The sequence below is a fragment of the Uloborus diversus genome, chromosome 1, assembly GCF_026930045.1.
Source record: "Uloborus diversus isolate 005 chromosome 1, Udiv.v.3.1, whole genome shotgun sequence".
NCBI lineage: Eukaryota > Metazoa > Arthropoda > Arachnida > Araneae > Uloboridae > Uloborus > Uloborus diversus.
This window is the reverse complement of record NC_072731.1, coordinates 140,279,284-140,294,376: the sequence shown is the minus strand read 5'-3', so window position 1 is coordinate 140,294,376 and position 15,093 is coordinate 140,279,284. Positions and strand designations below refer to the sequence as shown.

The 15,093-nt window shown below is 31.5% G+C and overlaps 2 protein-coding genes across 2 annotated transcripts in view; one reads left to right on the top strand and one right to left on the bottom strand.

Moving 5' to 3' along the window:
• LOC129235313 (tudor domain-containing protein 3-like) overlaps positions 1-5,828 on the top strand; it is a 41,567-nt gene extending 35,739 nt beyond the window's left edge. Inside the window, exon 10 of the mRNA XM_054869051.1 lies at positions 5,114-5,828. Coding sequence (XP_054725026.1) covers positions 5,114-5,332 — 219 coding nt within the window. The 3' untranslated portion in view covers positions 5,333-5,828. The remainder of the gene's footprint in view (positions 1-5,113) is intronic.
• Positions 5,829-7,097: 1,269 nt separating this feature from the next.
• The window catches only part of LOC129221610 (nucleotide sugar transporter SLC35B4-like), a 53,870-nt gene continuing 45,874 nt past the window's right edge, over positions 7,098-15,093 (bottom strand). The window contains exons 9-10 of the mRNA XM_054856134.1: positions 9,130-9,199; positions 7,098-7,540 (exon numbers count right to left, since the gene is read on the bottom strand). Of these exons, the coding sequence (XP_054712109.1) occupies positions 7,315-7,540; positions 9,130-9,199 (296 nt within the window). The 3' untranslated portion in view covers positions 7,098-7,314. The remainder of the gene's footprint in view (positions 7,541-9,129; positions 9,200-15,093) is intronic.

The following is a 15,093-nucleotide window of genomic DNA, read 5'->3' as shown; positions in this document are numbered from 1 at the left end:
AAGTGATTAATGAATTTGCTAAACAAAGAAGGGATTTTGATTTGTAAAGTGAATCGAATTAACTCATATGAATGCTACATAAAATTATCTTGGAGATTATTGAAATTTATTTCTTTGATTTTTTCTGCATCTTAATATTTTTGCGTGTAAAGTTGTGTATTTCTATTATTTACGTGGAAAAATTTATTATGTTATTTCTAATTCATAATTTTAATAACTGTTTTCCATTTCAATCCCAAGAATTAATTATTCATTTTGAAATTTGTGAAATGTACTCATTTTTGACCCAAGATGTGAGTCCAAAAAAGAAAAATGTATATTTTAATATCGTTTGTTAAAATTAAAGAGATTCCAAATGGCATCATTTGTACAAGGATGCCCTTTAAAATCATTGGGAATTGATGCAGTACAATAAGTGATTAAAACAGAGTAATCTGACTATTTAATGAACGCACCTGCGTGAGTCAAAAGTTCAATGTTTTCTAAATTACACTGTAAAAAAATTCTGAAACGTTACTGGTTATTTCTGTGGAACATTTCGAGATTTCAGAGGTTTTTACCTATTTTCCCCGCAAAGTGAAGTATTTTCACAAAAAAGTTTTCTGAATTGCTAAAAGATGCACGAGTGCAGACTTTTCACTGGTGTGATAAATATTTTTTGCTACCGGTTTAAAAATTGACTGAGCATGTTTATCAAGTGTATCAGCTTTAGTTTGATTACGGCCCATCCAGATTGACTAAGCTCCCAATGGAAGTAAATAAGTCACTGGATGGCTGCAGGCAAGGAATATGCTTCGTTCTTGCTTGCAATTTTTGCGTAACTTTGGCCATGGTTGCTCTAATGCTTCTGAAGCTTTCTTAGTGAATTAGGAAGGTTCTAATCAAATACATTAAACCTTTTTCATTTTTCTAGAGTGTTCACTACTGGCTTTAACAGGGGAGATTTCCCAATATTTCAGAAAGGTTACTGACTTTTACCGAAAAATGTTCGTGGTTTTTGTAAGATATGTTACTGGTTGAAATTAGGCACATCAGCTGCCTGATATTATCCAGGAACGTTTCTAAATCGTTTTTACAGTGTAAGACTTTTGAATTGTTTTCATGAATCAGCAACAGTCACATCCTTCTGACAGTACCAGAAAGGAAATTACAAGAAAAGTTTGTATATGTCCACTAGATAGATGCTTTCATTGAATAGACTGCCGCACACTTTTCATTTAAGCCCTCGAAAAAAAAAATCTAAAGCAAAACCAAAAACCTTCTTCCAATTTTTTTTATATACATATCAATAAAAAAATTTTAAGGCCATGTACCAAACTTTATTTTTTACTAATTCTCTCCATTTCTGAAGATTTTATTTTGCCTACGTTTTCGTTAATTGGTCAGACTTCTTTACACTACAAGAATAGATATTTGCCAATTATGGTAACTGAATAATCATTTATTGATGATAATAAAAAATATTTTTTCATAACTTATGCAAAACTAGTGTTATTTCATGAAAATCTTCATACTCTATTTCAGTGGCAATTAATGTTTTCAATTTATAAAATGTGTTCGATATAGTTCTATTAATATCTTCATTGCATTATTTTTGGATAAATTGTCTTGATAATGTGCCTTCATTGTATTCTTCTTATTCAATGTCTGATTACAAACTACCATTCATCAAAAAAAAAATTTTTTTTATCAATTGTTAAAAATCAGATTTCTTTATTGACATGTTGATAAAATAACTTTTTTAAGTCGCAGATTATAATAAAAAACAACCAATACGAACTTCAGGAGAATGTAAATTTCAAGAAATAATGAGCATTTACATTCATCAAGTCTAATTGAACTGTATCTGTGTTGATACCAGTTCGAATCATCATACTTGAGGAAACATAAAAGCCCAAAGTTTAAAATCGAGTCAAAAACAGTTCAAATAAAAACTTTTTATGTATTTTTAAATTATACAAAATGAAATTGTACTAGTAATTTCATTTTCACTATAATAAAAAAAATACTTTTGTTTTGGCATAAGTTTGCCTAATGAAATTATAAGAAGCAATTTTAAAAAGATGAAACTAACAAGGCCGCTATTTATTAGTAAGAATTAAAAAAAAATCTGTTTTAAAAGAGGAATATGCGAATGTGTATGCCATCAGAAGCAGGCTTTGGTGAGCAAAAAAATTAATATGATGATTCCAAACGGTATCAACTGGGAATGAAAGGTTGAAATAAATTAGAAACATACTTTAGCTTTATATCTAACTTTTTTTTATTAATTTTAACAAATTAATGAGCTAAACAAGGTAAACTATGCTAAAATGTAGCCATTACAGGAAAAATCCGGCTGAACCAAGCTTTAATGACCCCCCCCCCCCAATCATCAGCCAGTTACGCCACTGCTTTTAAGTTAACAAAAGAAATTTAATTGACATTTTTGGGATATAAATTACATTTTTTCAAAGGAAAAAAACTAAAATCATTGCATCAAAAACTTGCCAAACTCAACTTTCATTCAAACTACTGGCTTTGGCAAGTAACCAGCTTTATGCAATACTCTTTCGCTCGAAAAATGCATTTAACATGCGTCTGCTGAACTCATTTTCTTTCAAAGCAGATAGAAAGAAATTGGAATCCGGCAGTAGTAGAATCAGAGGGAGAAAGTGCGACTCAGAATCAACATTTATTCTTAATCTTAGTTACGATAATCTCTCGTTATGTCACTCATTCAGATGTATTGCGCTTTTTGTTTCCCAAAAAATATTTTTACAAAAAATGTTGCTTTATCCTTGACATCGCTGGAACATATATATTTCTCGGAAAAAGTATTTTCTCTCTATTCAATTAATGGGAAAAAAAACTGGCATGTGTTCCAAATTTGTTGCAATCTAAGCTGAAACTTTTAATTCATATTTCAACCTAAAACAATACATTTTTTTTAAATTATTTTTTTTACAGGAACGATTGGAAAGCTAATTTTTCTTGCCTTGATTGAAAATGTCCATCCTAATATGTTTTTGTTGGTGCACATGTCATTAAATTTGTATGTTAACTAAGTTGTTACTTTTATGACATTGGTTAAATCGCATTTTTGGATATAACAAGGGGTCATTGTATATCTGTGAATGTAACTTGAATAATATGAAAAGGTTCTTTACACTGAAGATCTGAATGCAACTGGTCACATTTACAGTATTTTTCAAAATTATTTTTTACAAAGTGAAATTTTTTCAGACATGGAGCTTCTAGCAGTCAGGCTGATCTTCTAGTTTTACACTGAAAAAATGTTATAAAATTGTAAAACACACCCCTAGAAGAAAAAGATTGTTTTTGATTTTCAATATATTTTAAGGGAAATACCACATGAGTTTCCCGACTTGTTGTAAATGTTCATGATTTTAAACTCTGTCCTTATCTAGTTCTTCAGAAGAATGAATGTCCTCCCTTTTCAAATTAAAATAATGGCTATGAAGCTGTCAAAAACTGAAAAAAATTGGGGTGCACCATTTCCAAAAAGAGGTGATGGGGAAAAGAGGTGGTAATATTTGGGCTCAGGGTAAATTTTACATAAGAATCGGCAAGAATGGTGTCGGCAGCATTTTGAAGTATGGTTTTTTTTGTCATGCAGCATAATTTTAATGATTATATTAATATTAAGCTGAGGCATATCTTAAATGAAAAAAAATATTTTTCAATGCTTGTTATTTAAAAATGTCAAGACTATTATTTTATCCTCAATCAAAATAATTTAAACATTAGAACATCATAAACCCAGAACTCAACAAAACATTAGTTCCTTGTTCCTAATGACTCCAAAGCAATGATCACAAAGCTTTTTTTTTTTCACTTTGTAACAATCCTCCCCTTCCCCTAGTCTCCTAGTTTTTTAGCAGATGGAATTAGGGCCGGATTCGGAAGTCTGGAGGCCCCTAATCAGGGTTCAAAAAGATCATCATATTTTTGAAAACATCCGATACTTTGTTATATATCCGAATATTTTGATATATATGTATATATCCGGTATTTTCAACCCATGAAAGTTAGGATATTTTGTAAAAATTTTATAGTGGGGGCCCCTTTGTTGTGAAGGCCCCGAGGAAGAAGCCCCGCTTGCCCTCCCCTAAATCCAGCCCTGGATGGAATTGATACAAAACTACTGCCTGTTTTTCAAGAGAAAACACTTCGCCCCGTCGCCTCGAATGCAAATTTCAATTTCAGGCAGGGGTGATTGGTAAACATATCTACATGCTTCTAAATGAGACAACTACAGACAACCTTAACTTGGGCATGCATTTTTAAGTGCAAAAAAGTCTTAGTGTCCTTTACATCACTTGCTTCACTTGTCTGTCGCTATTTTCATTGTTCTTACACTTTAAAAACTACTACTTTTACAACAAAATGCTATGATCCAAATATACCTTCTGCAGAAAACAGCGAAATCAAATCATCGAATATCACTTGACGAAGGCAGAGTCAAGTGCCTTCTTGTGGAAAACAGACAATACCTCCTTGCACATTGCTTTTCCATCGCCTACAAGACATTTGTAGGACTATGAATGCTGATATTGAAAAGAGGGTTTCTTTTTCCCAAGTTCTGTATAAAAGTTATTTCTGCAGCTGCTCTCACAAAATGAGAAATTGCTTTTTAAAGTTTTACTCCATCATATACTTGACTCAGGTCCCACTTATTCAGCTTTGAAAAAAAAAGAAAAAAGATATTTATTTTTCACAAATGACCATAAAACTGTATATCCATAAAATATGTAATAAAGATCCACTTTATGACAATAACTCAATTTGCATTTTTTAAAAAAATGCAGATACGACTTCTGTGCTTAGTACTCTATTATGATTTTTTTTGCTGATTTTTTTCGCAAAGCCTATTTTGAAATAGCCTATTGCTAAATATTTACACCCCTTAATAATAAACAATAACCCATTGGGAGCTGGTTTTTAGAGGTTTCACTGTAATTATGTAAACCACTAGACTTCTTTTTTTAACACAATTTAGTTTTAAAAGCTTCAACTTAATGTTGTAAAATCTGTCAATTTTCTGAAAAAAAAATTTAAAATTATACACAATCATAGTAGCTATAACAGATAATATTTATTTTTAATGCAGAATGCTGGGCCACTCTCTTTTCATCCAAGTCATTGGAATAATCCAGAAAATTCTGTCAACCAAACTACACAGTTCAGAGATTCAATGGACTCCAGACAAGATTTAAACAAGTACCATAACCAATACTATGGCAGACAAGATCGGCAAAAACCTAGGCAGCAAGATTATAGGTCAGCTGCTAAATTGTATCAGCCACCTCACCAGCGTCAACAATCTTAGGTATCTTATTCATTTGTGTATATGAAATAAACTAAATATTATATGTTTGTTTCCATTGTTTGAAATGCAGAAGTTAAATATTGGCTGTTGACTTCAGCTTCAGGCGGTTTTTTTTAAGTAAAATACATTAGACTCTTGATAAATCAAAACTCAAACGACCATGAAAATAATTAGAATTAACAAGAACTTTATTTATTGAACAGCTTAAATTTTGAAATAAAAGAAATTTTGGGAAGGAGTGAGTACATAGTTTTTACAAATATTTATGTGCATAATTTTATATAAGCAACATCATATTAAACAAACGTTTATTGCAGATATAGCAAGTAACAAATTTATAATTAAATTCTTGGGGAAAAAAATTTGTATAAATATTTTTAGTCTGATTTGTGGAATAAATGGAAAATAATACATGGAAATAAAAAGCTCAATTTACTCATTCGTTGATTTATTCCTCTTTTACTTATCTTGTTCTGTTTCAATCCATTTCAAAGTTTGTTCAAAGAACTGAAACACTTTGAAAGACCGAAAACATTTACCCCGAAATCACATTGGTTGCACAATTAGATGGAAGCCCAGGAACAGCACAAGGCCCAATGCAGACTATTTGAGGAAGTCTGCAGACTGTTTCTAAAATGAAAATTTTTTTTTTCCTGCTTTCTGCACAAATTTCTCAAGTTGAAAGTAAAAGAATACAGTTCCAAATAAAATTAAAAAAAAAAAAAAAAACTAAACCTATGCAGGAGTTTTCAGTGACCTAAGAGGTCAAAAGCACTTGTTCTCGTAGCTACCCATGCCTCTGTTTTCTATTTTGTTTTGAAGCTTTTCAGCCTAGCTGTTCTACTTGTAATTTAATTACTTAGCATTTTATCTTTAAGCATTTCTTTTTGCTGATTAATAGTAAGTGTAGCAACTCATTATTGCTAGTCTACCTTGCAGACTACTTTTGGGTTTAATATTCATCACAGGCTACTGAAAAACATTGTGCTATCAAAGATGGAAGAACCAGCACTGAAACTCAGTGCAGGTTCACAGTGACAGAGTTCCAAATAAGGAACTAAACTATTCTAAAATTGAAAACTAAATAAAATTATGATGTTGCAATATTTAGATGGAAACAAAATGTTTTGTTCGTTGATTCTATTAATACTGCACTTGATGGCGGTGGGGAATTAAATTATTTCCAGAAACAGTTCATTAATTTTTACCATTTGCAAAACTTTATCATAATTTAAAATGTTGTTATGCAGCCGACATTATAGAAGGCGACCTAGAAATTGCACATTGATAAATTTTGAAAACAGGCAAAGAAGACTGACAAATGAAAAGAAAAACCAACTTTTTTTTTGTACATGTTTCTTAAAATTTATCTTGTTACCAAAAAGGCTAGCCAAATTCTTTTACGCTAACGCTTTTTTTTTAATATTTTGTTGCACAAAGGGATTAATTTATTTTACTCAATGCATGTTCACAGCATCTGAGTTTCAGATAACTAAAAAATTTAAAACTAAATTAATAAAATGCAAAAACAGAAAATAAAGAAAACAACTTAAAATAATTTATCTTTTATAAATCAAAACTGAGACTTCAAAAAAAAAAAAAAAAAAAATCTTGGAAACTAATTCAATTTAAGTGTAACATATTTGCATCTTGATTTCCCACACAAACTTTTTTGTGTACTTCATAGAGATGTAAAAAAAACTAACACTTCATAGAGATGTGACAGAAATAGAGTGCAAAAGCATTGGCAATGTAAATATTTTTATTGATTTTTTTAAAAATTCATAAATTGCTACAAAATTACACAATACAATATTGGTCAAGACAGAAGAGTAAGAACACTGTACGCTATTATGGCATGGAGGATAAATTACATTACTTTTTTCAATCAGAATACTCTTTCAAAGTAATTCTTTCCTGTATGATGAAAATAAATATTATGAAACAAGATCAACTGATACATGCTTTATCAAATTTCAAACTTATTCCAACTTTTTTGTTTGGCTTCTGAGATTCTTCAAGTCTGTGAAAAGCAATGTACCAGCAAAGACAAGAAATGTAGCAAACCAATGAAGGTTAGTAAATGGATTTTGGAAATATATAATAGAAAATATTAATGAAACAAATTTTCTGAAGGTAATTATCATTGTTACTGTTAAAGATGAATATTTAGCTGCTATCGTAAACACAGATCTCACACAAATATATCTAAAAATGGTTAAGGAAACTGACTGCAACAAATTTATTAATGTATTTTGCGAAATTACCAAAAAAAAAAAAAGGACTTTTGTAAAAAAAAACTCAAAAATAAAATTAGTTTATTGAACAAAATTGACAATATTGAACAAAAACAATATTTTCAGCAATGTTTTTTTTTACTTTCTTCTAAATCTAATATATAGAAAAAAGTATTGGATTCATGCAAATTTTTGAATTTTGACGGATTCCAACGTTTTGAGGTGTGCTGAGTCCATTTCGACTAATTTTGGAAAATGTCTGTCTGTCTGTGTCCGTGTGTGTGTCATGTCTGTGTGTGACCAGTTTTTTGTGGCCGCTCTACAGCAAAAACTACCGCATGAAATCGAATGAAATTTGATACACATATGTGCCCCTATGTAAACTTTTGCCCATTGTTTTTTGGCACGAATTCCTCCAAGGGGGGTGGAGCAATGGGACGTTTTTTGAGTTATGCGTGCTTGCTATTCCTCAGGAAGTAACTAGCAGAATCAATTAAAATTTGGTCCATATGTTGCCTTTAACAGGTGCTGATTCAATTTTGGTGCCAATAACTCAAACGGGGGTTGAGCTATAGAACGTTTTTTGTCGTCAATTGTGACTGCTGTATCTCAAGAAATAATGAATAGAATGAAAGAAAAATTTATCAGCTAGTAGCCCTTAGTGGGTATAAGAGCTGATTTTATTTTGGTGTCAACAACTAAAAGGGGGGTAGCGCAAATCGCCCGTTCTTTTTTCCCATTGTGATTGCCTTATCTCAAAAAGTAATGCTACGTTCTGGTTGAAATTTGGAATATATGTGAATCCATATGTAAACAGGCTTTGATTCAATTTTGACGCCAATCGCTCCAAGAGGTGTTGGTTTTTTTTTTTTTTTTGCGAATAAAAATAGCTTTATTAATGCAACAATAAGAAAGATAAATCGTAATAGATTGTCGTCTGCGTATTTCTCGTGATTTTAATTGTATGGAAATGATCGGAAATATTATCTCAATGATTTAAAAGTTTTAACTGTTGCCATCTTATGCTTGTTAACAAATAAAATATTTGTAATTAATTCAAGCAAGGCTTTTAAAATAACTTTCAATTTTCACTCTTTGCTTTGCTTTTGCAATAATTCAGACATTGGAATGGTCGTCAAGTTTTTGCATGTGTAATTTTGTTTTTGTTGGGAATATTGCTTCCTCGTCAAGCATGGGGAGGGATCAGAAAAAAAAGGGAAAAATATAGAAGAAAGTTTCGTGATGGCCACAACATACTAGTTTTCTGATGGAGAAATGTGGTTTTGACAGAAACATCATACAATCAATAAAAAAAGAAAAGAAATATAAATATTTATGCATACAGAAAGAAAAATATTTTTAAAAAAATCAATTTATTTGATTAACTTTTTTAATACACTTATAATAATTGTGCTCAATTTTGAAACTTGTTTAAACTTAATAAAGAATTTGTCAAAGTGCATTTCAATGTTTCAAAATTACACTAAAATGGCATGCAGTATTAACACTATTTTAAAATAATATAGAAATCTATGTTGCGCTACAAACATAAAAGGATACTGTGTAATAACATTACCAATTAGATAAAGCCACAATAATGGAATGTTAAAAAGAAATAGCTCAATTATACCTAAAAATAAATGTAATCAAATTTTAATCAGTTGATATGTTATAATTACATGCAACATTTTATGATTTTTTGGAAGAACAATGAAGAATGAATAAATTTATTCTGAATTAACGCAATAAGATTGTAGTAAAACAGAACATTTTGTATCATAGTAAGATATACTGCTTTTGACAAGAAAATTTTTTAAGCATATAATGATAAATCAAGAATGATAAATCAAGAACACCTTGGTTAATTAACTTAACCTCACTACACACAGTGGTTTTTTCACAGAATTTACATGAGATGATTTAAACGAATTTTTAATTAAATCAACAGGTTCTATAAAAAATGCTAAAAAACTAATGAGTCTTTCTGTTTGTTTAACCAGTTCGATTTACTTTTCTTTTTTTCCATTCTCTCTCTAAAATTTCTGATACAAATTTTCTTCATTATTTCAATTCCTTGATATTTCCTTTCTCTCTTAATATTACTACACAGCAGCTTAAAAGATTTTGCACAACAGTGTTTTCGTTTTCACATGCATTTTATTTATATCCTTTTACTAGCAGTACCCGCACGGCGATACCCGTGCTAAAAATTAAAGGAAGTCGGTTGAATAAAATAAAATGCAAGCCCCCCCCCCCCTCTTTGATGTGAAATGAACATTTTTCTTCTAAAATGCACATACATCTTTTCAAAAAACCTATAAAACTTTCTTTGGAATTTTAAACTATTCACCAAAATATTAAATTAGATTTATAGTTGCTTTAAAACTCTTTAGCAAGTGAAGTGGTTTCTTCTGCAATTTAAAATGTTTCGCCAAATAAACAAAAAAGACATCAAATAGTATCTTTCAAATGTAAAATAATTCCACAACTCTATTGCTTATTTCCCAAACTCGCCCAAAGTTTTTGCTTTGCGATGCTTTACTTTGCATGCTAAGTGAACTTCAAATAATTGGCTACCCCATCCATCCAAAGAAAAAAAATCTGTGGGACATTTAAAAATCATCAGAAAAAAAAGGAGAAGAAGTTGTATATTCTGTTAAAAACATATAAAAAGTTCCTTTGGAATTCAAAACAATTTGCCAAAACATTGAATTACATTTACCGTTGCTTTATAACAATAATCCTAGGCTGGGTTGCTCAGCGCCAAGCGACATGGGCACCCATATGCAAAATTGCAAGGGGGAGCTCAGATATTTTAATGAAGGCTTAGCAGGATATTTTCCCCATGTAAACCAATTTCTGGACAGATTAGAGTCATCAAAATGTGACATTTTTAATAACTTATTCATTAATGGCTGGAGAAGAAATGTTTTTACATTTTTGCAAAGAAAAAAGTACTAAAAAACAAGGAAATTCTAATTTAAAAGGGGGCCTCAAGCCCTCCTCTTGTCCCCCTATATGGGCACCCTTGCCAAGCAACCACGCTACCGAAACCCAGTCCAGTAGCGTGGGGGGACTTATGGGGATATTTCGATGTTTGGGATCTTGCAAATCTATTGTTTATAGGCGAAGCGACCGTGCTACAGTATCACACCCAATTTTTGAGCTAAGTGAACTCCTGCCGATGAGCAATCTAATCTTTCTAACAAAAACGTTTAAATAAAAATTCCCCCAACTGAAAAACTATGCAATTTAAAAACACGGTACTTCTAAGACAAAAAGGAAATACCATACCCCGCGTGGAAAAGAATTCAGCTATAGAAAAGGGAAAAAACCCTCTAGAATGCCCCCTACGTCCCTTCTTCTGATGAAATCAATAATCATATTCTTTAACTGTAATGAGTAAACATTCTTTGAAAACCTAAGTACAAAACAATCCTTTGCAATTCAAAATATTTTGCCAAATAAACAAAAAATACAGTTGTATATTTCATTCGGTTAAAAACAAATCAAAAGTTTCCTTAGAATTCAAAAGAATTCGCCAAAACATTGGATCACATTTAAGGTTGCTTCAAAACGATAATCCTAGACCAGGGTTGGCTTTCTGCCGGCAGAAACTTTGCCGTGCCAGTGGCAGAAACTGGTTATAACCGGTAAAAACCGGCAGAAACTGGCAAAAACTTAAAAATGTCTTTAATACTTCAAGTAATTAGTAAATGATCTAGTAACTAGTAAATTAAACATCATTTCATCATTTAAAGAAATAAAATCCCATGCTAGTGCCCTTGATTTAGTTCAGAAAGGGAACTTCCTAATTGCAGAGGCTTGTAGTATTTGGATTAATTTAACAAAGGATAAGAAATCATACAGGGGTGCTTAGGAAAGAGGAGTGACATACAGAATTAAACAGGCATTACTGATTGCAATTTGCTCACTTATATGTTTCCTCTAAATTGTGATTGAAATTATCATGTCATGTGCTTCAAGAAGAAAGTGCCAGAATTTTACTTGCCTAAATTTTGTACCTAATGTCACAGCTTTGCAAAACAAATTGGCCCAATTTCTCAAAACTTAGGTCAAATTTTTACCATAACCCCAGTTACTACATGGTGGACCAGTTGTACAATAGATGAAAGTTTCACGAGAATTGCTTGCTCCTTGATGCATTGTCTGCTAGCTCTTCTGTTTTAAGAATATTCTAAAATTTCTCATTTGTTTGTAGTAAATTAAGAACTCTGAGAATTTTGAAACCACTCTAAGAAGCAATTGCAGGGTCCAAACAATGTAGCATTTAATTTTGAATTGTGATAATTTTGTAATAAAATTACAGTACTTTGGTTAACAATTAGTTATTTTTTCCATGCATTTTCTGTTGTATATCAAGAAATAATTTTTCATTTTGTGAGTTTTTGCCAGTTTCTGTCGCAAAGTGGCAGAAAGTGGTTTTTGCCATGCTGGTTTTAACCGTTTTCTACCAGTGGTTTTAATCGCCTCGGCAGAAACTTGCCAACCCTGTCCTAGACTGGATTGCTCAGCGCCTAACTCGCCAAGTGACCACACTATTGGACTCCAGTCCTTTTGCAAGTGAAGTAGATGCTTTTTCTTTGGTAATAATAATTGTTTCGTCAAACAAACAAAAAAAAAGGATAAAATCACATTAAGAGTGGTTTTTGTGATGTAAACAATCCCGCAAATCTATTGTTTATAGTCAAACTCGCTAAGCGACCAAGCTATAGTAATCTAGTGACCGACCCAATTAGCGAGCTCCGGCCAATAAGCAATTTAGTCTTTCTAACAAAAACGTTTAAACGAAAATTCCCCGTAATTAAAAAACACAGTACATCTAGGACAAAAAGGAGATCCTGTACCCTGTACAAAAAAGAATTTATCTATAGGAAAGCTATCATTTGAGAAAAGGGGGAAAAAATCATTTCTAGGATACCCCCCCCCCACCTCACTTTTGATGTCAAATAATCATTCTTTAACTAAAATACATAAACACCTTTGAAAACCTAAATACAATCCTTTACGATTCAAAATCTTTTGCCAAATAAACAAAAAATACATTAAAATTACATTTAGTGTCGCTTTCAAGGGTAAAATAGTTCCGCAACTCCATAATTAATCGCCAAATTCGCCAAGCGACTTTCTAATTATAAAGAAATTCAATTAACACATGCACAATGAATTTAACCTAGAGTAATAACAGTAAAACATTCATAAGAAATATCACAACTTTCCCCAAAATGTTTAAAGAAGTAATTTAAAATTGTCTGGAAAATGGACCTAGTGTAATGGTTAAAAATGGAATGGAAAGTGGACCTAGTGTTATAGCTTTTTTGTGAAAGAAAAGCCTAAAAATTGGCGCAATTAGAATCGCTTATATCTCCTGTTCTAATTAATCGAGAGAAATGGAACAAATATCATCTTCTACGGAAATGAAAACCCTTTCCAACGATATATAATGTTAGGGGGTGGGGGGGATTTTTTACACCCTAATAGGCAAAATTTCGCTTAATTAATTAGGAAAAAACTGATTTGAAATTTAGAATTTCGGCTTTTTGAGGTGCACAGTAGGGTGGGCCGAAAAAACTTTTTTTGGAAATCTGTTTTTGGATAGTGCGGAAAAGTTGCTACAGTGCCCGCCACTAATAAAATCACTGGATTATAAAATCAGCCGCTTTATAGAATCAAATCTGGAAGAACAGAATCATTTCTATGTCAAAACATATTAGGTTTATCCTTTAATAAAATCATCCTCGCCGTTTTATAAAATCAAACTTTTGGAGAGCATATGTTAATTCTTCTCTGAATAGAACCAGGATTTTATTTTTTCTTTCAAGGATTTAAAACATTTCAGCACTAATAAAATAACAAATTCCACATAAACAAACAAAAGGTGAAGGTTGTACGTTTTTTTTTTTGGGGGGGGGGGGAGTTGAATGAAAAAAGAAAGAAGAATGAAGCAGTCACAAGAGAATTGTTTCAGAGCCATATATTTAGTTGGTGCTGCCTGTTTCCACTTCGCAGAACTGTTTCGATATGCAGCCCTGCTCACTGACCACTGAGTCAATCAGTTCGTGCTCATTCAGCTATCTACAGGGGTTGACAGTTCATTTCTACAATTGAGTTAAAATTGTTAGCTAGCAAGTCGTGACGACTTGAGTGTGAAAGATTAATTCGAAATTTTGAATAAGTATGACACGCTTCCTAAATGTAGTTAGTGTGATGCTGCAATTAAATTAGGGATTTCTCAATCTTTACTTTCAAATTCTCTTATTAAAACAACAATAAGTCAATATTTTAAGACCCTTGTGAAATTTTAAAATGTACCTTATGTAAATTAAAATGTCAACTGTATTTTGCAACTGAACTAAAATAATACAATACAACTAGACTAAAAATAAAATACAACTAATCGTAATTTATTTCTTTTTTAGAGTATTTATACTTAAAAACCTTTTATTTTTTTCAGTGCATGAGTGCCGGTTTATAAAATCAGCCGCTTTATAAAATCAAATGTCCTCAGAACGAATGTGATTTTAATAAGCGGCGGGCACTGTATATGGACCCGTTATTACCCATAAAAAATTTCGCTAAATTTGTTTAATATTTAGCCGGCGCTATTTGACCTTGAAAAACTGAAAAAAGGGCAAAAATGCACTTTTTTCAAAAAAAGAAAATGGGGGGGGGGGGGGAGTTAAAAATAAAAGTTTGAAGCTAGTTTCAGCAAACATTAGAAGTATCTGTCAGTGAATTAGTTGAAATCCTCAAAGACTTTTATACATTTCGTAGAATATTTAGCTAAGCTCCTTTAAGACTGACACATGGGAAAAATGAAAAAAAATTTTTTTTAAAGTAGTTTCAAAATAAGTAAATACTGAAATGTTACGCAATACGTTACTTAGAAAAAACAGTGAAAATTCAATCAATTTTATGCGACATTTGTACGCCAATTTTAAAAAATGCACACACTCAAATAAAAAATAGTTACATAACATGCTAATTTTTTAATCTTCGGTTCCAATTGTTTCTCCTGGATAATAAACGGCGCTCAACTGCTTCTATTATTCCTAAGATTATGTTATAACTATTTTATATATGTTTGACAAATAGAGCCCTAGATTATTTAAAAAATGTGAATCCTCTGAAGTCTTTTAAACGGGAGCCGGATATTTCGAATGTCATTGCATTATTATCTTTGTTTTGGTATACAACACGACTGTTATGTAGAAACGTGCGAAAAAGAAAGTAAAGCGAGCAAGCACAAGTAGTCTTCTATTTGGACCTGGAAGAGATTTGTCTCCTCCCGATGCTTTATTTCTTCCAACATATGAGGACATTATCAGATGTTATCAAATCACTAAGATGCAAATAAAGGGAGAAGGAAGTAAGCAACCATCTTCAGCAAGTGTGGCCGCTGTAGTTGCAAAAAAAAAAGTTATTGATATTTGGGGCCCGTGCTTCCCTTCCCCTTGTTTCGATAAGAAGAGTGATTTTATCTTATTATTCTAAATATAATAG